Consider the following 23,206-nt stretch of genomic DNA (forward strand, 5'->3'; position numbering starts at 1 on the left):
GCTTGTCTATGGCCAAAGTGAGACTTGGGTCACAGTCTGAGCAGTAAGAGAACTAAGACTGCTGGGACGATCATCTGTGTATGAGTTCCCCTGTCCTTCTGGCACCAAAGTAGACTGTACTGTCCAGCCCTTCCTTCCAGAGAGGTAACAGCCCTGGTCTCCGCTGGAATATGAGGGAAAGAGTACTTCTGTCTTCGGGCAGGATTGTCAAGGGTGAGTGTACTCTTTTCCTAACACCCCTGACTCACTTCTTTGTTAAATGGACACAGAGGATCCAGTGGAGTTTATAAACCCCAAGACCTTGGTATCTCATGGTGATACTAGAGAGTAAAGCAGCCTAGATTCTCAATGCTGTGTGGAGTGAGGTCTAATATCCCAATGCTGGACTCAATCACAAGCCAGAAACAAGATTTTCCTGTGTTAGGCCACTGGCATTCGGGTTTAGCCTATCCAGAGTCAAACATACAGACTCTTACACAGCTCCAAAGCCCTCCCTCGTTTATGATGCTGTGGTGGGCGAACATTTAAGTTACTATTTTAAGGAAATTACACAAATGCTATCTTTTTCTCCCTTAACTGGTCCCACACATCCTGCCCGGATAAGGCAGGCAAGAATAGCATGTGCAAACCCTTTCTCATGGTACACTGGCCCATGTGGGGTGGGGTGGGGGTGTTGGGGTGTTAATACTGATGGCTCCCAAGAAGGCTGTTCTCAGGGACCTCGTCTTCCACTCTCCCAGGGCAGTTCACAGGGTCTGAGCAGACACCAACGAGGCTCACTCAGGGGCCGAGACAAGAAGCCACTGCACAGGACAAGCAACCAGGGAACAGAGAATGGGCACAGTCTGCTTTGGGTGCCAGTGGGTTTCTTCCCAAGGTCCAATTTTTCTAAAATAAGCATGTATTCCTGCACACTAAGACATTAAAGTTCTAAAATGTCAGGATTTCTTGTTTGTTTTTTGTTTTGGGTTTTGTTGTTGTTGTTGTTGTTTTGTTTTGTTTTAGGACAGGGTTTCTCTGTATAGCCCTGGCTGTCCTGGAACCCCTCTGTAGATCAGGCTGTCCTTGAATTCAGACATTCTCCTGCCTCTGCCTCCCCAAGTGCTGGGACTAAGGTCATACACTATCATGCCCACCCGGCTAAAATGTCAGTTTTAAAGATACAAAATAAACTGAATAATCACAAGGAACAAATAAAGAAGATAGTAGATCAGGAATCCAGTTCCCTCTGTCACTATGGAGTTTCAGGGTGGGAATGTAGCCCATCATGATGGGAAGACACGCTGGCAGAAGCTGTTTGCTCACATCTTAGCTGAGGGGAAGCACAAAAGGCTGTCTGGCTTTCTCCTTCTTCCCTTCTGATTCAGTCAGGGACTCCAACCATAGGGCGGCTCCATAACCTTCAGGGCAAGTCTCCTCCCTAAGCTAATCATCCCTAGAAATGCTGAAACACTCTTACAGACACTTGCAAGGGTATGCCTCAGTGACACCTTTAGCATCCCTTAACCTAATCAAGTGGTTAGGTGGACAATAAAAAGGAAGAATCACCCTCAGTGGTATCTCATGACACTTTTGCATCCAGTGCAAATTAATCTTAGAGATCTAAAACGACCCAGGAAAGGAAGTCCCATAGGGGTGACTCATCCTCCCTATGCCTACTCAATAAGCAGTTATTAAAGATTTACATATGTCCAGCATTCTGTAAAGGTGAAGGGACAACCACGATCTGTGTAGTGGATGTTAGCTTTACCTGCACACTGGACTGTGTAACTCAACAAAACAAGAACAACAAAGAAAAACAACATTGATTCTTGGGTCTCCCCTCCAAGGGTTGTGTTGCAGAAATTCAAGATTATGAACTGGTCTCAGGATTTGAAAAGAAGCCAATGTTCAGCCAAGGCTGAGAACTGTTACATGGAGATTTGACTAAGAATGGCTCCCATAGGCTCATATATTGGAATGGCTGTTCCCTAGTTGATGGAACTGTTTGGGAAGGATTAGGAGGTGTGGCCTTGTTGGAGGAGGTGTGTCACTGGAGGTGGACTTGGAGGTTTCAAAAGCCCATACCATTCCTAGTCTCAGTCTCGAGTCTCCTCCCTGTCTCTTTCTGCTCTGTTTCTCCCCTGTCTCTGTCTTTCCCTCTTTCTCTCCTTTCTCTGTCTCTGTTTCTCCCTCTCCCTCTCTCTGTCTCCTGATTATGGATCAGATGTAAGCCCTCAGTGACTGTTCCAGCACCATGTCTACTACCTGCCTGCTGCCAGTCCCTTGATATCATGGTCATGGACTCACCCTCAAACTGTAAGCCTCAATCAACTTTCTTCTATCACTTGTCTCTCAAATGTTGTCTCTTCACAGCAACAGAAAAGTAACTAAGATGTCCTAGGAGGGCATGGCACATGGAAACAGAGTTGAAGGATGGATCCAAGTTACAGGGGGGAAGGGGGAGGAGGAAGAACATGCAGGCAGAGGAAACAAAGGGATTTAGGAAACTGGCCAGCACAACTAGAATGTTGTAGTGGATGGGAGAATGCACATCTGAGAGATCTTCCAGTGTTGGACCAAGGGCCTAGTTTACAGGAGAGCCAGTTACAGGCAATTAAGCAGAGTGCTGTGATTTAAATGTGCGAAGTCCCTACGGTTCATGTGCGAACACTTGGTCCCCACTAATGATGCTGTTTTGGAATGTTATGGAAGTAGGGCTTCACTGGAAGAACGGGGTCACTGTGCCTTGAAGTCTGATAACCTGGGACCATTTCCTGTCTGCTCTCTGCTTCCTCACTATGGGTCAACATGACCAGCTGCCTCGTGTTCCTAACACCAAACCTCCCCAACCCCCACTGACTGTATTCTTCCTCAGACCCTGAGCTGAAGCAAACTGTTCTTCTACTAAGTTGCTTTATTGGATATTTTGACACAGCAAGAAGAAATGTAACCATTATACAAGGGCAGACGTGGTGAAGCCTAGGGTCATTCCAAGTCTCACACATCCTTGCTATCCTCTCCCACAGAAAGCCATCAAATTCACTGGATGCAAGACTGCAGAATGGTCATTTCCCTCCATAGAAAACTCCAACAGTGGAGAGGGTGTGATGTCTGGACCCATCATCGAACCTTCCACTAACATTCATCAGCAGATGTGTTCCTTTTTCTGTTGCCTTTTCAAAATCTCTGGTTTATGTGACTTAATTTCATTATACACTAGAGAAACCTGCCATCTGCAACAGTGAAAATAACTCTTCTTAATTTGTTAGCAGATTGATATAAAAATTCAGAGGCAGATTGACTACCAATCATATGCCAAGAAAGTAATGGAGTTTGCCACCGAAGACCTCAGATGGAAAATCATTCCACACACTGTTCTAGGGACACAAGTCCCTAGATAATCCATTGACCTCATCACCATCCTCAACTGAGAGATTTGGGTGTTAGATAGGGTATGAGGAGACTTCCAGAAATTAAAATAGTTTAGCTACTAGATGGAACATTTGATAAAAGCAATCCCATCATTCAAGTATAGTAAATCAGAGTCTTTCAAATGGACAACAACAACAAAAATCCTAACCAAGTGTTTAAGGACTTCTGTGACGTGGTACAGAATAATAAATGTACATTTGGTCTTCACTTCCTTTGCTTGTTGTCTTAGTGTTTTTATTGCTGTGAAGAGACACCATGACTAAGGCAATGCTTATAAAGAAAACATTTAATGGGGGGGGTCACTTACAGTTTCAGAGGTTCAGTACATTATCATCATGATGGGGAGCACGGTGGCATACAGGTAGACATGGTGCTGGAACTGAGAGTGCTACATCTTGCAAGCAACAGGAAGTCAACTGACAGTCACATTGAGAAAATCTTGACCAGAAGAGGCCTGAAAGCTCACCCCCACAGTGATACACTTCCTCCAACAAGGCCACACCTCCTAATAGCGCTCCTCCCTTTGAGGACCATTTTCTTTTAAACCATCACATTCCACTCCCTGGCCCCCAAAGGCTTATAGCCATATCATAATAGAAAATTGCATTCAGTCCAACTTCAAAAGTCCTCATAGTCTATAACAGTGTCAAACTTATTTCAAAGTCCAAAGTCTCTTCTGAGACACAGGGCAATCTCTTAACTGTAATCATCTGTAAAAATCAAAATCAAAAAGCAGATCACATACTTCTAACATATAATGGCATGGGATATACATTACCATAGTAAGGAAACACTGGACCAAAGCAAGACTGAAAACCAGCCGGACAAACTCCAAACTCTGCATCTCTATGTATGATGTCAAAACACTCTTCAGATCTCTAATTCTGTTCAGCTTTATTGACTGCAACACACTCCTTTCTTGAGTTGGTTCCACTCCCTATTAGCAGCTCTCCTCAGCAGGTATCCCATGACTCTGGCATCACTAACATCTTGAGTTCTCCAAGGCAATCCAGACTTCAAACTTCACAGCTTCATGCAATGGCCTCTCTACTAGGCCTTCAGGGACACCCCTGACACATGCCTGGCCTCATAGCTTTCTTTAGGTGCGGAGGCAAATTCCATAACCTGGTTCTTCTATCATTAACTCTAAAGCCAGAACCAAGTGGCCAAAGCCGCCAAGTTCTGCTGCTTACTAGGGCTGAACATGGCCCCCTCATTCAATTACATCTTCACCAGCTTTCTGTCCTTCACTGCCTAAGCTTGGCTGTCCAGGCTATAGACCAAACTCAGAGATCTGGCCTCAAACTCAGAGATCTGCCAGCGTTTGCCTTCCCAGTGCTTGGATTAAAGGTGTGCCCCACCATACCCAGCTCTAAGCTTTTCTTTAGTTCATTTTCACAAGTTGGAAACTTAACTAGATGAGATCTTACCCTGAGGTCATTACTCCCTATATTCCATATGTCTTAATCCATTTATCTTCTTGAACATTGGATTTAGCTCCATTTCACTTCCTGGTGTTTTCTCCTCAAAATTTACATTTTGTAATTTGTTCTACTCAGCTTGCTCCTTTTTATTAAAAATCTTTATAAGTATGAACACTAGTAACCACATGACAGAGTGTACACCAGGCTGTTTTGAGATTTCCTCTGCCAACAGAATTAATCCAAAACTCTTCATTTTAGCCTCAGGCAGACTCTTTGGATAAGGGCAAAAATCACCAAAATATTACAAGAACAATCTCTAGGTGTTAGTATTCTGATCCGCCCCTTGAAATCCCACCCCTTGGCACTGCCCTATGTCCTGACATAAACGCTTCTTTTTAAGGAGAAACTCCATCCCTTACCCTCTCTCTTTCTATTCCCACAAGGTGTACACCCTCTCTCCTCTCTCTCCCTCTCCCCTCTCTCTCTTTCCCCATCAAATAAAATTCTTCACTGAGTGCTATCTGCATAGCATCTCTGTCTCTCATCCACTGTGAGGCGTCTTAGCCCTACCTGCCAAAACCTCCCGCTGTATCCGAACACTAGGCATCATACTAAAATTCTCCTCTGAAACCTCTTGATCCAGGCACCCACAGTTCAACAAGTCACAGTCAGCACCTCTGTCTTCCCTGCTTCCCTAGTATGGCCCATTGCAGCACTTAAAACGATCAACTGCTTTCTGATCCACAGTTCCAAAATCCATATTCTTTTAAACAAAAGCATAGGCAGGCCTATCACAGCAACACCTGGTACCAACTTCTGTCTTAGTCAGGGTTTTATTGCTGTGAAGAGACACTGGACCACAGCAACCCTGATAAAGAAAACATTCATTGGAGTGGCTTACAGTTTCAGAGGTCCAGTCTATTGTCATCATGACAGGGAGCATGGCAACATCCAGGCAAATGTCTTGCTGAGACTGCTACATCTTGCAGGCAACAGGAAGTCAACTGACTGTCACACTGAGGGAAGCTTGAGCAAAAGAGACCTCAAAGCCCGCCCCCACAGTGACACACTTCCTCCAACAAGGACACACCTTCTAATAGTGCCACTCCCTTTGGGGGCCATTTTTTTTTTTTTCAAACACAGGTACAGAGTTCTTAGAAACCTTGGAATTTCCCGAGAGCTGACAATCCTTTTCTAAGTCTATTCTAATCAGGTACTAGAAATGGAAAGTGCCTACATAGCTACCAGAGGTAGGAGCTGATGGTCAGCAGAACCACCCTATCTTTAGAACTTGGGAACTTTGGGTTGGATGCAGCTCTTTTCAGTTCCCAGGATCCTACCTGGTCCCTGGGAAGGGGGAGGGGCTGAAGATTGAGTCAGTCACTAAGGTGGCTTGAATGAAAAATGTCTCCCACAGGTTTACATACATGTACACCTGGTCCCCAGTTGGTGGTGCTGTTAAGGGAGGTTATGGTACCTTTAACATGTGGAGACTTGCTGAAGGAAATATGTCACTGGAGGCTTTGAGAATTTATGGCTTGCTCTCTGCTTCCTACATATGGGTGGAAATGTGATCTCTGAGATTCCTACTCAAGCAGCCTCCTGCCGTGCCTGCCCCACCATTATGAACTCCCCCTCTAGGACCATGAGCTCAAATGAACCCTTCCCTTATGAGTTGCCTTGGTCATGGTGTTTTATCACACAACAAAAGAGAAATTAATAGTCACCAATAGCTGAAGATTATCCCTATCATACCTACACAAAATAGAGCCTCTCTAAACACTAAATGAAATTTGGAGAGATCTGGGGTTGGCCATCCATCACACCCCCACGTGAGGAAGCAGCGTACTTTCCAAGACAGATGGCCCTGTGCGTAGGACTGTTGCACATCTTGCCCTATATGGCTCTTCATTTGACTCTTCCCTCGTATTCTTTATCATTTTCTGGAGTTTCATTGACTATTATTGAACTGGAGTGTGGCAGACTTTGGGCCACCAACCAGCTCCCAAATCATGATATGGAGACTTCTTATTAGTTATGAATGCTCAGTCTTATCTTCTGCTCATCCCACTAGCTCTTATAACTTAATTTAACCTGTTTCTCTTCATCTATATTTTGCCTCAGGGCTTTCACCTTTCTTTCTGTATGTCCTACTCCATGGTGTCTGTTGGCTAGTGGCTGCCTGGCTGGCGTCTCTCTCTCCTCTCTCTCTCTCTCTCTCTCTCTCTCTCTCTCTCTCTCTCTCTCTCTCTCTCTCTCTCGTTCTCTCTCCTCACAAGCCTAGATTCCTCCTCCTATGTTTGCTCCCTGGCCACCAGCCCCTCCTATTCCTCTACTGCCTAGCTATTGGCCGTTCAGCTTTTTATTAGATCGATCAGGTGCCTTAGGCAGGCAAAGCAACACACCTTTACATTGTTCAACAAAAGCAGCATAAACAAATGGAACACATCTTTGCCTAGTTAAAGTAATATTCCACATCACTGGAGGAAAATGTGGTGGGAACTGTCAATTTGTAGTCAAGTGACTCCACTTGGAAGTGTGAAGCTACTGCTTGCAATTGGCATCTGAAGAGGGAACAGCCTTGTGTGACTGAACCCACACCATACACTAAGTCTGGTAAGAAATGGCAGGATTTCATTAGATGGTAGGTCAACCGTGTCAGATCTGCACAGGATAGGACAATTGCTTGGTGTAGGGAGCCTACCAGTGGGTGTCAACGGGGTGGTGGGCAGAGAAATCATCTCCTCCAGCTCCCCTCTCCCTCTCGGGATGATCTAGCCAGGGCTCAACCTCTGCTCCCAAGCTCATTGAAGCAGGAGGGGTGTTTTCCCTGATGTGTCCAAGCCAGGTGCCAGCAACTGTCATGCCCCTTCCTTCCCAAAGGAGAAACAGGAACTCCCTCTGACCTGAATTGTGTGGAACGAACTCATCCAGGCTCCTGCAGAGAGCAGCTCTCCAGGGAGAACAACTAGCCTGAAGCATGAGCACATCCAACAGACAGCTTCAGCTTCCGGCCCCTCAAGATGCCTTAGGACACCGGAAGCAGAAGACTCCAGACAGTGTAATCAGAATCAACACATTTCTGTTGTTGACCAACGGCCCAGCCTATAGATGGCTTTTGTTATTGTCACTATTACTGTTTACAGCCCAAACAGAAGAGCCACCCTCACCTCCACCTGAGAAAACTGGCTTGTCTCAGGCAAGCTGGAGAAGAACAAAAGTTATTTTCTCACTGTAAATTAAAGAGAAAAAAGGCCATTTTCTCATTTACTGCCTATTCGGGGCGCTGCTCCTGTTTGTGAGGGCCTCAGCAGGGCAGTCCAGTCTGTCATCCCAGAGGGAGGTGTGGAGATGTGAGAGGACCAACACCCGGGCCTTCAGAGACAGACAAACTACTGGCAGCTAGACAGCCCCTTCCTCCCAGCAAGCAGAGCGAGCTTGCCTTTGCTCTTGCCCAGCCCCAGCAAAGGGGCTGAACTGTACCTGCCATACTGTGTCGTGGAGGTGACATCAGTGTGAAAGGACAAGTGAAAAACACGACCCAGTCCCTCTAATAACCCACTTCTGGAAAGCGGCTTGCATGTCATTTGCATTTACAGAGAGGATTCACCACTGTGCCTGTAAGACCAGCTTTGCTCCAGTGTTGGATCGGAGATGCAGCCTCATCTACAGAGCTGCAGCAGCCTCATCTACAGAGCTGCAGCAGCCTCATCTACAGAGCTGCAGCAACCTCACGACTGCGTGAACAAGTTTTCTGCACAGACAAAGCACTCTCCCCTACCTCAGGATGCAGCCTTGGGAGACAGACCTTTTGTTTGTTTGGCTGGTTGCTTTTATTTTTTCTTATTCTGGAGACAGGGTCTCGGTCTGTAGCACCGATTAGCATCATATTCACAGTGATCCTCCTGTCTCAGCCTCCCAAGTGCTGGGGTTTCAGGCACAAGTCACCATGTCTACCTTTTGACCTATTTTCAGTGCTTGGCACCAAGAAGGGAATGCAAGTTGCTGCTAGGGTGGAATTTCACTTCCAGCCCTATGGTGCATCATAGAGACACATATCCCAGGATAAGGCCGGCAACAGCAACAGGCTCTATGGACAAACACTGCTGTGGGCAGTATCTCCTCCTCCCAGTTATTGCTACCTTACATCATCCCCGCAAATCTTATTTCACGGCAGTAAGAGAACAACCAGAAGAGCCTTGGCAAACCAGGCTGCTGGCAGCTGAGCAAACACCAAGAGCAGAGTAAGGGAAACGAGTCCACTACCGGCCACCAAGTGAGGCTGGGTACAGGGATGCAAGATCGTCTTCCCTTCACACAGGGAAGTGTCTGTCCCTAATCACAGACCACGCGTCTCTAATGGCCACAGGCACGGGAGGATGCAGTGTTCCATTCCTAACGCCTACAGACTAAATGAGAAGTGAACACCAGGGAGGGAAGGGGCCCCTAGGATCTGTAATTTAATGACTACACAGCTGCTTCCAGAGAAAGAATACCCTTGCAGGGTCCTCCTCCTACTGGTACTTGGCAGGACAGAAGCAGACACCTCAACATCCAGCGGGAGTTCAGGATGGTCACAGAAGCCAGGTTGGGAAGTCTGTCGTGCTGCAAGTGGCAACTGGTGTGTGTGTGTGTGTGTGTGTGTGTGTGTGTGTGTGTGTGTGTGTGTGTGTGTGTGTGTGTGTGTTTGCGCGCGCGCACGCGATCCCTAAAATGCTCCAACCAAGGAAAGGCCGGTAGCCAATCCTAGAGAATGTAGCTTGCATCCCGGCATGTCTCCTGGTCTTTTCCATCCACCTTCCACCCGATTCCCTCTGGAACGTCGCGGTTCCGGGACGGAATTCCAGCAGTGGCGAGAAAAAGGAAAAGACTTACCTAACTCCTCCGGGCTGTAAGGTGCTGGAGTGGTGTCCACAAAATCACTGTCTAAGGGAAGAAGGAAAACAGAAAACAAAAACTGAGTCGCTGCAACCATGCAGGTTCAGTAAATCGGGCATCCTAGAGAGCTCAGGTCCCTTAGAAAAGCGCGGGGCTCTCTCCAGCGATTAAGACTGGCGAACCTTGATCCACGCAGAATTCGGACTGCCTCATCCACTGAATGTGAGGACTCGCTGAAGAAACTTGGGGAGCGGTTCAGCCTAGGAGCACTCATCCAGAAGCCCGCAGGTGCGCACCAACTTTGCTGGTTGGGATTGCGCAGTTCCCGGGCAGCGAGGGCCGAGACCCCATCATCTGCCCTCAGCCCCTGGGGCGCATCGCTGGGTCCTCCGGACCCAGCGCTGACACCTCAGCTCAGAGAAAGCCCAAAGTTTTCCGAGATCGCGGAGGCTTGTGAACGCGCAGAGGCTGCGACAAGGGCTCAAAGCGCCCAACCGGCCCCATGGCCTGCGTGCATCCCCGCCCGCCCGCCCGTTGCTAGGCTACCATGGCCATCACGAGGTTCGCTGACTCCCCTCCATTCCCTGTTAGAGGATGTCCTCCTACACCCTAACCCTTTTGCCCATTTGTTAAAAACTAAAGCCTTGCCAGCTCTGAATGGATCCCCTGCTCCTCTGCATCGGGTCTGCCCTCCTCCAAGTGTCCAGGGCTCCTGAGAGGATTTCCAGAGCTGGACACTGCCTTGGCAGCAGTCAGGGCAGGCTTCCCATGCCCTCCACTCATCCTTCTTTTTAACTTGCATTCTAGCTGTAGCCTGAGCATTAGTCTCTCCTCTGAATAACCCCCTCGGTTTAAATAGGTTAAGTAATTTGGTCCCCATTTCACAGGCAGGGAAGCAAGAGCTGAGTAACTTGGGGACACACAGACTTCCATGTCGTGACAGGCAGGGAGAGAAATCGGCTTTTTTCCCTAGCGTACCTTGACTGGTTTCAAGTACAGAATGGAGACATGGAGGTTTCCATCTGAGTATTGTAACTAGTGTCTGGACAGCTTCCGGCTGTGGGAATCACCTTGTCTGGATCACTGAGTAGAGTGGGTACACACACTCAGTATTCCCCCAGGAGTGACTGAGGGCTCTGCCAGGGTGAGTCTAGTCTTTGGGGTCTGCGGGGTGAAAGGCAAAGAAGGAAGATGGCAGCCTGGCTCTCTCTTTCCTTCAAGGACTGGCAGTTGGCAGCCCAGAGCTTCTGGGGCCCTCCATGGTTCAAAGTGACCAGGCAGTAACTGCAGAAGCCTTCCGCCCTGTGTCTTGGTCAAAGCGTTACCCTGTACACAGCTCCTGGTGTCCACGCTCAGCTTTGGTTACACGACACTGAAGAAGACTACAAAGAAGCACCAGCCTGCCCTTCCCACGGAGCCCCGAGAAGAGGTCGTCCTGCCCACCCAGGCAGCCGACTTGAACCGCCACTCCATCCTCAAGACTGTTGCCCTGTTACGGAAGATGGAGATTCCAAACTGGAGAACTGAATATGTGCAAACCTTGTTCACACGCCACTCAACCCCTTCCACACACACCCCAGACCCTCCACACACCCACCCCTCCCACATACCCCACCCCTCACACACACCCCACCCCTTACACACACACCCCAGACCCTTCCACACACCTCTCCACCCCCACACAAGATACTTCCACACACCACACCACCACCCCCACATGACCCTCCCACACACCCCACCCCTCCCACACACACCCCAGACCCTTCCATACACCCCTCCACCCTTACACACACACACACACACACACACACACCCCAGACCCTCCCACACCCCACCTCACCCCTCCCACACACACCCCAGACCCTTCCACACACCCCTCCACCCTTACACACACACACACTCCAGACCCTTCCGTTTGCTCTCAGCAGCAGCAAGATTGCTTCTGTGATTATCTCCGGCCTCCCCGCTGAAGGTGTCTGAAATCCTCCCTGTCTGACCCTGGCTCTTCTTGCCAACCACAGACCATATTCCCTGCTGCTCTGTTCATTTTGGCCGTGTGCAGACCCTGGAATTATTCTGACCCTTTGAAGGTATTGCCATCTGGCTTGCTGGTACTTTCCTCAGTCACAGTCCTGTGAGCAGTCTAGACTTTTCCATTTGCACATAGTGAATTCTTCTCACCCTCGGTCTGCTCAGCTCTTTGACATTCTCTCTCACCCTTGACCTGCTCCCCAGCCAGGCCCCCACTGTCAGAGTAACACCGCCCCTATTATCACGGCCAGGACTCTGCTCTTCTGCGTCCCCTACCTCTCTAGCCTGTCCCTTTATTTAGTCTGAAGTCTCCTCGACTCTACCAGAATTTAAATGAACCATCCCAGGATCTCTTCTCTGATCCCTACTCCCCTCATGAACTCCCCATCTTGATCTCTTAACATAGTTTCAGGTCCATTGTTATCATTTCTCATTTATTTGTCCCCTTGTAACAAATAAAGTCCATCCTATGGTTCATTTTTAAAGGTGCCTCAAGCCAGCTTATGTCCAGTTACAAATGAACAGAAAACACTAGAGTCCTGTAATGTGTACCACTTTAGCTTTTCCTACACACACACACACACACACACATGCACACACACACGCACACGCACACGCACACGCACACACACACACACTGAATTCTACTAAGCTATGCTCTGCTCCACCAACACTCAAACTGGAAGTTTAGGGTGGAAAATGAACAGCCACGCTAGCCTAGTGACCTGAAGGTGTGACAAGACCACGTGCCCAAAGAGCTTTGAAATAAACAGGGTGTAAAATGCTGAGATGACCCCACAGGTGGCTTTGTTGAAAAACATACAAACGTAAGTGACAAAGAGAAAGACAAGACCTGGATGAGATGTGAGGTTGTCCCCTTCGGATTACACAGACAAAGAGGAGAGGAGGAAGAGGCTTATGCACTGGGCTTTAAAACCTGTTTTCTCAGCTCAATCAGCACGCCGCCATGAGGGGCTGATGCAGGACTCCAAAATGGAGTAAACTGCCTCACTCTGGTGCTCTTATAATGAAGTGGGAATCTTCGTTTCTCATACCCTTAAATCCACACTCCCTCTGCTCTCCAACCTAGCAACCACTCCACATTTTCCTGCTGCATCTTCTCCCCTGCCTTCCTGGTCTAGGAAGGAACCACCTGTCCTGACCCAATGCCAGTTCCATTGTCAACTAGAGCTGATGGACACAGCTTCCCTTTCCCACCTAAAGGGATGCTTTCCTTTGCCCTAGGCCCTCCCATCACGAGTATAGACATGCTAATTCCTATTTCACTCCCATCTTCTTTGACTGTCTCTCTCTAGGGGCCACTTTATTTCTTAGCTGCCCTTCACAGCAGAATTCATCAAAAGCACGTCTGCGTCAGTCAGGCTCTTCCCTTTACTCTCAGAGGCGGCCGACCAGCTTCTGCCTGGCTGCTTTGCTGAAATGTTCTTTGCCAAGGCAGAGAATAGTCTCACCGCCGTCAGTTTCATGGCCAGTCCCTGCTAATGAGGGCTTCAGTGCCACTCAGACCCCAGCTACACCAGTTGCACCGTTGGCTGACAATTTCAGCCAGCCTTGATTTCCTATAAAAATGGAGATTATATTGTCAACTAATAACTGCTTGTGGTCAGAGCACAAGTTAATTCAGTCATCCCAAGAAGAGAGATGGCCTGTTGTAAAGATTGAAAAGTTGTTGGTTATTGTTGGATGTGGTGAGCCTTTATAGCTCATGGCAATTGGCTCTTTTTGTTCACTTAAAATTTTTAGTTATGGAAAGAAAAACACTCACCACAAAATATATTCAAATTAAGCACTTGGCTCGTGTTCTACTAATTGGGCTGAAAGCTGGTTGCATGGCAACAACTTCACCCTCTATGAAGAGTGCTGTGGTTTAAACATGATCCCCATCCCATGTACTGGAATTGTGACCCCCAAGTTCTTGTGTTCAGGCAGAAGGCCTTTAACAAGTGATTAGGGTTTGATGAACTTGTAAATGGGGCTCCCATGATGGCATTAGTGGCTTCCTAAGAGGAGGAACTAAGTCTGAGCTGGAACTCATGCTATGGCCTTATGTGGTACCCTCCACCAGGTTACGATGCAGCAAGATCCTCATCAGATGCTGAGCACACACCAGCAACATGTGCTTGAGCCAGCCTCCAGAACCATGGGGCAAGTACATTTTAATCATGCATCACCAGTCTCCAGTGCTTTGTTATAGCAACAGGAAGCTATAAAGACAGAGTGTGACGAATGTCCCACAAGTGATCACGATCTGGAGCCTGCCAAGCTGTTCTGCCAAACTGCTCCAATCCGCAGTGGGCTTGATTTGTCCTAAACATGGATGAATGCAAACCGAGGACTTTCCTCCCAGCACTTCCGGGACTTGCCTTTCCCAGTCAACTGGAAGCTATTGAGAACACATTTCCTAGTTTACATATTTGCTACTTAAAAAACTCCATCTTATGAAGTAAATCACACACACACACACACACACACACACACACTATATATATATATATATATATATATATATATATATATATATATATATATATATACACACACACATATATTTGATGTTTATGGCAGGCATGGTAGCACACACCTGTAATCCCAGCACTCTGGAGGCTGAGGCAGAAGGATATGAGTTAGAGGCCAGTCTGGACTACGAAAGGAGACCCTGTCTCTAACCAACAAAGACGTTCACTGGGAATCTGCCAGGCTTCCAGGGCTGTGTTGATCTGCAGATGTAGAGTAGACCAGTGCCAACCTTCCTGTTGTCTTCCTCCCTCCCTTCTTTTCTTTTTCCGTGTGTGTGTGTGTGTGTGTGTGTGTGTGTGTGTGTGTGTGTGATTGTGTGTGTGTGTCTGTGTGTGTGACTCTGTGTGTGTGTGTATGTGTCTGTGTGTCTGTGGGTAGGTATACGACTTTGTGTGTGTGTGTGTCTCTGGGTGTGTGTGTATATATGTGTATCTGTGGGGGGGGTGGGTGGGTGGGTGGGTGGGTGTCTGTGGGGAGGTATACGACTCTGTGTGTGTGTGTGTGTCTGTGTGTGTGTCTGTGTCTGTGTGTGTGTGTGTATGTGTGGGTATATGACTATCTGTGCATCTCTGTGTATCTTTGTGTGTCTGTCTGTCCGTGTATATCTGTGTGTGTCTCTGTGTGTGTAAGCCCAAGGCCGATGTCTTCAATCATCCTCCATCACTCTTCCAAAACCTTATTCAACGAGGCAAGTTCTCTTAATCAAACCCAGAGCTCACTGATAATTCGTATTACCAGCTGATTTGCTCTGGAATCTCATCCTCGATTTCTGAGTCTGGAATCACTGGCAGGTTGCTATGCCCATTCAGCCTTTAGGTAGGTTCAGAGAATCTGAACTCTGACCCCCACAGCTGATTGGCAAGCACTTACCTATCTGTTTTGCCCTTTCCACCTCTTTCTAATAAGGGTTTCCACTATAGAGGACCTTGTTGGCTCCCGTGGCCGCACGCCAAGTACTTATTCTAGAAGCCACGGTTTGGGAGCATTGCTGAGTTATCATGGACACTGCACATTCATTAGGTTTACACCTCAGCTGTCAGTTATGAAGGGACACTCTCTCAGGATTGGCAACTCTCTCACAAAGGCTCAGCCTCCTGAAGACATACTTTCTCACTAGCCTGTTGGGAGAAGCAGAGCAGGTATGGCGTCTGGCAACCAGGTGCCTACTAAACCTCCCTTCTGCACAGTGGTTCCCAGCACTTCAGAGTGCTACCTTTCTGCGTCCCGGCTGAAGAGAGACTGTCCTGCCGTCCTGGCCCTGCGGAGAGCAAGAGGGAGTCTCTGCTCCTGTGTCGAGGGCAGCAATATTAAAAAGCTAGACGCATAACGAGAAAGCAGCAAAGAGAACATCTTTCTGTGGCACAGGTAAGGGTCCCATAAAAGCAGACTAAACAGGATGATGGCTTCTCGCGGCCCTTGTCACTGTCCAGCAGGCTTTTAGAAGGTGACTTCAGACTTCGGCTTAGTATTATTTGTTTTCTGAAGCTTTAAAAGTGATTAGTATTAGACAAACTATACCATTTGATCCAGGTATGTACGTTCGGTACATACAAATACAAATAGTAAAAGCCTGCTTCCCATCTATCCTAACCTCTAGCCTCGACCTGAAATGCAACTCCATCTTTTTACTCGTCTGTCCTGGGAGTTATCTTCTGAACATATTTAAAAGTGTGTGTGAGCTGTGTGCAGTGGCTCAAGCTTATAATTCATGCCTGGCTCAGATAGGAGGATCCCAAATTGAAGTGAGCTACACACCACGTCAGAAGTCAGCCTGAGATACAGAACCAGACCCTGTTTCAAAGAACAAACAGTGTCCGTTTGAATTGTTAAAATAAGCTGGGTGTGACTTACACAAAAGGCTAAGTTGTACTTCCATATGTAAAATAAAGAGTGCTTTTTAAATTAAAGGCAACATATTTATAAATTAAATGTTGCTTCATTCTCAAGCATAAACTGAGGTATGGCTATTTTCTGTTTAGAGAGCAAACAAATATATTGAAAACTCACAGAAAAGAAAGCATGGCCACTTTTCAAATGCTGTACAGTTTTAAATGAAATGTAGATGTCTAAAGGATTGTACCTCAGAAATCTGGAACATTTCAGCAGAATCTTATTTCTCACTATTGAGGTATACTTACACAGCTTCCCTGAGTCTCCATTTCTAGAGCTAAGAACACATTCCAAATGCTTTCTAGAATGGCTGGAGGTGTTCTTAGCAAAATGCCCACTACCACTGTCCTCAGAGACCCCAGCAGGAGTGTGCCCTGAACAGTGCAGCAAGGTTACTAACCCCTGCCGGGCATGCGCTGCTGAGGGAGTCTTGTCCTGAGGTCTGCTTGAAGAAAGTGCCAGGAACAGTTTGTATGGGCAGTTTTGAGTTTGCAGACTCACCAAGGGCTGCTCATCACTTACGTAGAGGAGAAAAAGAGACGTGTCTTACAGAAATAGTCTTTTCCCTCTAGATTGGCGTCTGCAGGGGGTAGGGGGTGGTCACTGTTCAATGCCACATGGAACACATCTTTTGTCAACTTGACACAAGGTAGTGTCATCTGGAAAGAGAGAACCTCAACACGGAAAAACCCGCTTCCACCAGATTGGCATGTAGGCACAGCTGTGGGGGCTTCTGCTTGATTGGCGGTTGTGGTGGGAGGGCTCAGCCCACTCTAGGTGATGCCATCCCTGGGCAGGTGGTCCTGGGTTCTATAAAAAGCAGGCTGGACAAGCAGAGGAGAGGAAGCCAGTAAGCAGTGTTCCTTCGTGGTCCCTGCTTCAGTTCCCGCTTCCAGGTTCCTGCCTTGAGTTTGTGCAGCGACTTCCTCTTAATGATGAACTATATATATAGATTGTAGGCTGAAATCCCACCCCACCTACAACTCACTTTTGGTCACAGTCTTTATCACAGCAATAGAAAGCACTAGAACACAGGATATGCTACCAATTATCTTGTCAAAAAAAAGAGCTACAAGCTGAGTATGGTAGCTCTTGCTTGTAATTCCAACACCTGAGTAACTAAAGAGGAAAGACTGCCATGAGTTTGATATCAGACTGGAAAACAGCCTGGTCTACAGAGCGAGACATTGTCTCAAAAGGTGTGTGTGTGTGGGGGGGGCGCTGTGAAAATGTCATCCTAACAAGTTAGATTGGACAGTGGCCAGAGCTCACTGGTATCTGAACAGCCTTCCCAGCCCCGTGCCTGGGGAGATCACCAGTGAAGGACAGAGTGAGCCGAGCACTCCGGTTGCTGTCCTCTCTGATTGCTGTTCCCTCCTTGTGGCATCCCACTTTGCCTATCTTTTCTGCAGGTATTCGTTTGCTGGAGGCCCCTGCAGCTAAGAGCAGGGTACAGTGGAGAAGCAGCCACTGCCTTCCTGCCTTCTCTCCCTGGAGCAGGGGAGGACGATGTTCGCGTGGTGGCTTCGCCAGGGCAGCTTCTGATCTATGTCTCCCTCCCACCCAGGCCTCCTAGGACAAGCTGAAGGCTGCCCCCAAGGACAAGCACAAGCCCATGTAGAGCGTTCAGTCTTGTGTTGCTGCTATTGTTGCTTGTCAAAAGGATGCTTGCAGGTCATTGGTGACTGATTAGCTCCTGAGCTGAATCTGCCCAGTGGCGTCATCCTTCTCTTAGAGTTTAATATTCCTTCCTTTTAGCACAAGCTTGCTTCATGATCCTTGATGAAAAGGAGGAAGAAAACACAGTTGGTTTTCTCTCCCCTTAAATAAAAGCCAAACCTCAGATAACTGCTTCAAGTTATCTTTATAAATTTGAGAATAAATAAATGGGCTGCATAGGTTGGGAGGTAATTCTACATCTGAAAAAAACAACAATTGTCACCTTGGCAGAAACTGCAAGGATTCATCCTGGTAAAACACTAAGTAGGGTCCCTAAAATACCAAGTGTTAACACAGGAGATACTGCTAACAAAAGCAAGATTCCTTTTGAAACATACAAGCAACTTGGATGTGTCCAGCCCCTTCCCCCAATGCCGTGGCCAAGTATGGTACAAAGAAAAAGCTTTAAAAGGCTCTGCACTCAACACTGTATCAAAGGAAATCATCTCAGGCTGAGCCAAGATGCTCCTTGAAGATGTATGCAGACATGAATCAGAATGAAAACGATTCCAAGAATACACAGAAAGAGGGCCCTGCAGAGGAAAATCATAGTTCTGCTAACACTCAGCTGGACCTACTGAAATCAGACAAAATTGCCGCTTCAGGACTAGGGCAAATGCACTTTCTGTAACTGGAATCTGCAACCAAGCCCTAAGAAGCGCAGTGCACAGGAGAGTGGTTATGAATGCCAGCAGGCAACGACCAATCTGGTCTCACAATTCCCACCCCAATGTCTTGGACTCAAGGGAGAACTGCTCTTTTAGAGATACCACAGAGTCTTCCTGGGTTACCTGGGTGCCTCTCTCTGTCCACATTGACATGGCTTCCTCAAGAGGCCACCTTAGCAGTCAGCTCGGTGTGCTGGAGCAGAGACAGGCAGAGGCCTGCACTCTGGACCTGGCTTTGCCACTCTTCTTGGTAAGACCCCAAACCTTCCTATGCTATGCTCTTTGTAAAATGGAGTAGGAGGACATATTCGAACAGGACATTATGGGTAAAGGTACTTCTCTGTTCCAGCCCATGGGATATATGCTAGACACAAAGCATCAATAGTCACAGACAAGTGGAGCGTCCAGAGAGTGTGGCCTTTGAAACTGGCAGAGAAACGACAGGCAGGGCAGAGTTCTGGACTGTAGACATGAGCCTAGCAGTGCTTGGCGTACACCGCATGGCCACTTCCTTCCTTCTCTGCCAAGATCCGGCTTCCCCCTGGCCCTGGGGCACTAAGGGAAATCTTCCTGTTTTGATGACCGCAGTGGAGATCTTAACCACTGACCTTCTGTGATTTGCCCGCCTCCTGCTGACAGGCTTCCCTGTCTTCCTGCCTCTCCCCTAAGAAGGAGGTGGGGGAAGTCCCCTGCCTCCAGCCCCAACAGCTGAGTGAATGCAGCTAGAAAAGGAAACGCTTTGTGGGTACCCGAAAAGCCAGTTCACCCTGCACCAAATTCCAATCCACTAGGCAGTTGTGGTAGATTGTAGCCTAGGCCAGACCAAATTGTACCCTGACACTCGGAAGCAGGGTGGTGGCCAAACACTCCTCCTCCTTGTGTTTTATGTACCAGAAATTGCATACAATTTCATCCAGAGAATGTGTTCCAGGTGGTAAGATAGGTTTGAAAATCCCAAGTCCTTTGAACATACAAGTCCTTTGAAGTATTTGAAAGTGTGGAAGTGTGTATGTAGGAACAGGAGAGGGACTTTCCTTTGGAAACTCCTTATCACTTCCACCAACACCACAATCACACCACACACACACACACACACACACACACACACACACCCCACAGTCTTCCTAGCCAACTTCCTGGAGGTATTCCCTAACAACTGCACACACACACACACACACACACACACACACACACACACACACACACACACACACACACAGCCTTCCTAGCTAACTTCCGGCGGTATTCCCTCCCTAACAGCTGCCTGGAGAAGCTCTGGGAACAGTGGAGCAGCTGTGTGGACCGTGACTCAAGATGACTGAGCCTTTTCCACTGAGCCTGCCTTTTTTTTTTTTTTTTTTTTTTTTTTTGGTTTTTCGAGACAGGGTTTCTCTGCGTAGTTTTGCGCCTTTCCTGGAGCTCACTTGGTAGCCCAGGCTGGCCTCGAACTCACAGCGATCCGCCTGGCTCTGCCTCCCGAGTGCTGGGATTAAAGGCGTGCGCCACCACCGCCCGGCTTTGAGCCTGCCTTTTGATGAAGACTCCAGGAAGCCAAGAACAGGGCCCTAAGGCCTTCACACAACTTTCCTTGGAACTTCACTATAATGCATACCCCGCCATGGGGATCAGGCCTCCAAGCTGCCAGTAGTCAGGGGCTGGAGATGGCCTAAGAGAGGATGTCCTCAGGAGACAAGCAGGTGGACCAAGGTCTTGCAATGTGTAAACAGAGACAGATGTAGGTGCAGGTGAACATCTGAGTGTTTCAACATCACTGTGGTTTCTGCCTCTGTTTCTATGGCCTACCAAGCAATCAAGTTGTCCACCATCCAAGTCTGTCACTGAACCACCCAAATCTCAAATTCCACAGGCAGAGTGAGAAGTGTTGGGGGTCACGGGAGGGGCTTATGTGCCTGGTGGTGCATACCTAGGCTCAGTTGTCACTTAGAGCTCAATGATCCCGGGCAAGTGCTCAACACTTCAGGCCCAGTTTCTTCATTCATCAACTGAAATGATTTTTTTTTCAGTAAGAATTGTTTGAGATCATCTATATCTACACAAAAAGTGCTGAGCCAAGTGTCAGGAAATAGCATCTAACAAATAAATCATTTCTGTAATTTATCCAGTTCGGACTTAGCTCTGCCATGAGGGGCTAGTACAGTTGGTTTCTGAATGTGTTTTCTCGTCCTGTTTCCAGTCTTCACCAGACTCTACTCTGTCCCTTTAGCACATGCACTTTTCCTGAATCCCTGCCCAGGTCCTCTGAGGATCACCCCAATACCAGCTGCCCACAAGGACTCGGGTTCTAGCCAGGCTGACCCCTTGTTGCTGGGCTGTGTCCTCCAATGTCATTCTGCATTATTCTGCCCTGGATGATGTCTCCATCACTACAGACTGGTTATCTGAACTGATTTCTCACCTCTGGTGTGCAGAGCGCCATCAGCTTCAGGCACTCATCGCGTACCTGAGAGCTGGCCTTCCTGTAGCAACCTCAGCACAGCTCTAGTCCCTTCTTATGACCAGCCTTGCCCCAAGGAAGGTAGATCTGTGAGCATACAGAGGGTGATGGTGGTGTGGTCACAATAAACATGGTCACACCCATGTTACCATGGTCACCGAGTCCTCCCATTCTGAAAGTCTACAGTTGAGTCTATTGCCTGGTACCAAAGACACCAGGGAGTCCCACTGACTTCTCTTCTCCCCTCCACTTTTCAGGCCATTGGCTGAGATGCTGTTCATATGATGAGAGCAAGGTGAAAGGGTCGGGTGAGGCAGAGATACCCATAGGGCACAGGCCCATCCATCACACGTTCATTCATCAGCCACCCAGGAGCTACCACTGAGTGGGCACTGGATCAAATGTCTGCGTTGTTTTTTGTTTCATTTTGTTTTGTTTTCTCCCTCAGACCATATGGCATTCCTTTTAGAGCAATGGTTCTCAACCTGTGGGTTGCAACCCCACTGGGGTCTCATATCAGATACCCTGCATCAGATATTTGCCTTATGATTCATAACAGTAGCAAAATTATAGTTATGAAATAATTTTATGGTTGGGGGTCACCACAACATGAAGAACTGTAGTACAGGATTACAGCATTAGGAAGGTTGAGAACCACTGACCTAGAGGCTTTCCCTCTGGTCGTTCTGGTGGGAAGAGGAACTACTGTATGATACAGAAGCCCTGTCCATGCTCACTAGTGACAGCTACTCCATCTCAGAGATGGGGCATATCAGAGTGATGTCTAATGATCCCAATGTCTATCCACCCCCACGCCCGCCTCTCTCTCAGCTTTCTGCTGCTTGGCATCTGCTCTGTGCTCAATGATATTCTCATATGGGTAAGTACACAATCAGGAGGCATGTTCTTAAAAAGCATGGACCTCGGGTATCTTGGAACTCTTCAGTGGCTGGCTCCAGCCACTGCCATGGAGCTCTAGCAGGTTGGGAGCATGGAAAGGTGACTTGAACTCAGCAGAGGACCACAGCTTTGTGTCAGTGTTCTCCTACTCACATCTGTATGCTGCGCTGCAGGGAAGTCTCCTCGCCCCCATCATTTAAGGCCGGGCCCCACCAGTTCAATAACTGGACAAAGAGAATGGGAGAATGGGAGCCAGCCTGCACTGCTGGCCCTGGCGGCTCTCCCCTCTGCCTCGGTGGCTGGAGCCCATTCAGAGGACTCCAGCAAAGCGAGAGCCCAGTGCCTGACCCACAGTGGGAGCTCAGAAAATGACAACCCACAATGCTGCTGGTCCCATCAGGACTCTGCAGAGTTCTTAATCCTAGTCTCCCCAGTGTGGTGATATTTTATCTGTGTCCCCCAATAAAATTTTATGAAGATCAGAGGAAAAAGGCAGCCACTATTAGACATAGAAGTCAGGCAAAGGTAGCACATGCCTTTAATCCTATCACTCGGGAGGCAAGGATCTGTCTGGGTCTCTGTGAGTTCAAGGCCACCCTGGGAGCAGAGCCAGGCATTGTGGCACATGCCTTCAATTCCAACACTAGATAACCATAAAGATCTGGAGGTCTGTACAGACAGATAGGAAGTGACAGAGCTGGGCAGGAGAGGAAGTAAAATGCAGAACAGAAAAGCATATAGGTGTGGGTATAGAGGAAGTAGATTTTTTTGGCAGAGGATCTCCAAGTGGTAAAAATGTGGCTGACTTCCTTCTGCTTTTCTGATCTCTGTTTTAACCCCAGTATCTGGCTCTGGTTTTTTTGTTGTTGTTGTTTGTTTGTTTGTTTGGTTGGTTGGTTGGTTGGTTGGTTAGTTGGTTGGTTTTGGTTTTTGGGTTTTTGTTGTTGTTTTGGTTTTTTGGAGTTTTTTTGTTGTTTTTATTTTATTTTGTTTTTCGAGACAGAGTTTCTCCATGTAGTTTTGCTGCCTGTCCTGGAACTCACTCTGTAGACCAGGCTGGCCTTGAAGTCACAGAGATCCACCTGGCTCTGCCTCCTGAGTGCTGGGATTAAAGGCGTGAACCACCGCCACCCGGCCTGGCTCCCGGTTTTTTATTAATAGGACTGTTGAGCACTCCGTCTTACACCCCAGGGCAATGGTTTTTCTTAAGGTAACGTAGGTAATAATGAGTACTTTTGAGGTCGGAACATAGGTGTGTTTGACTTCAAGCCCAAGCCCAGCAGCCCTTG

At 47.8% G+C, this 23,206-nt stretch overlaps 1 protein-coding gene across 4 annotated transcripts in view; it reads right to left on the bottom strand.

Annotated features, from left to right (window-relative positions):
- Amotl1 (angiomotin like 1) overlaps positions 1–23,206 on the bottom strand; it is a 127,033-nt gene that overhangs the window by 85,880 nt on the left and 17,947 nt on the right. For 2 of the 4 annotated variants that reach the window (XM_006990515.4, XM_076575677.1), the window contains one exon: positions 9,714–9,764. In XM_006990515.4, coding sequence (XP_006990577.1) covers positions 9,714–9,764 — 51 coding nt within the window. Of the gene's footprint in view, positions 1–9,713; positions 9,765–9,898; positions 10,241–20,978; positions 21,134–23,206 lie in introns of those variants that run through there. The other 2 variants (XM_042280423.2, XM_016008828.3) reach the window with 2 other exon arrangements.

Source organism: Peromyscus maniculatus, chromosome 7, assembly GCF_049852395.1.
Source record: "Peromyscus maniculatus bairdii isolate BWxNUB_F1_BW_parent chromosome 7, HU_Pman_BW_mat_3.1, whole genome shotgun sequence".
Classification (NCBI taxonomy): domain Eukaryota; kingdom Metazoa; phylum Chordata; class Mammalia; order Rodentia; family Cricetidae; genus Peromyscus; species Peromyscus maniculatus.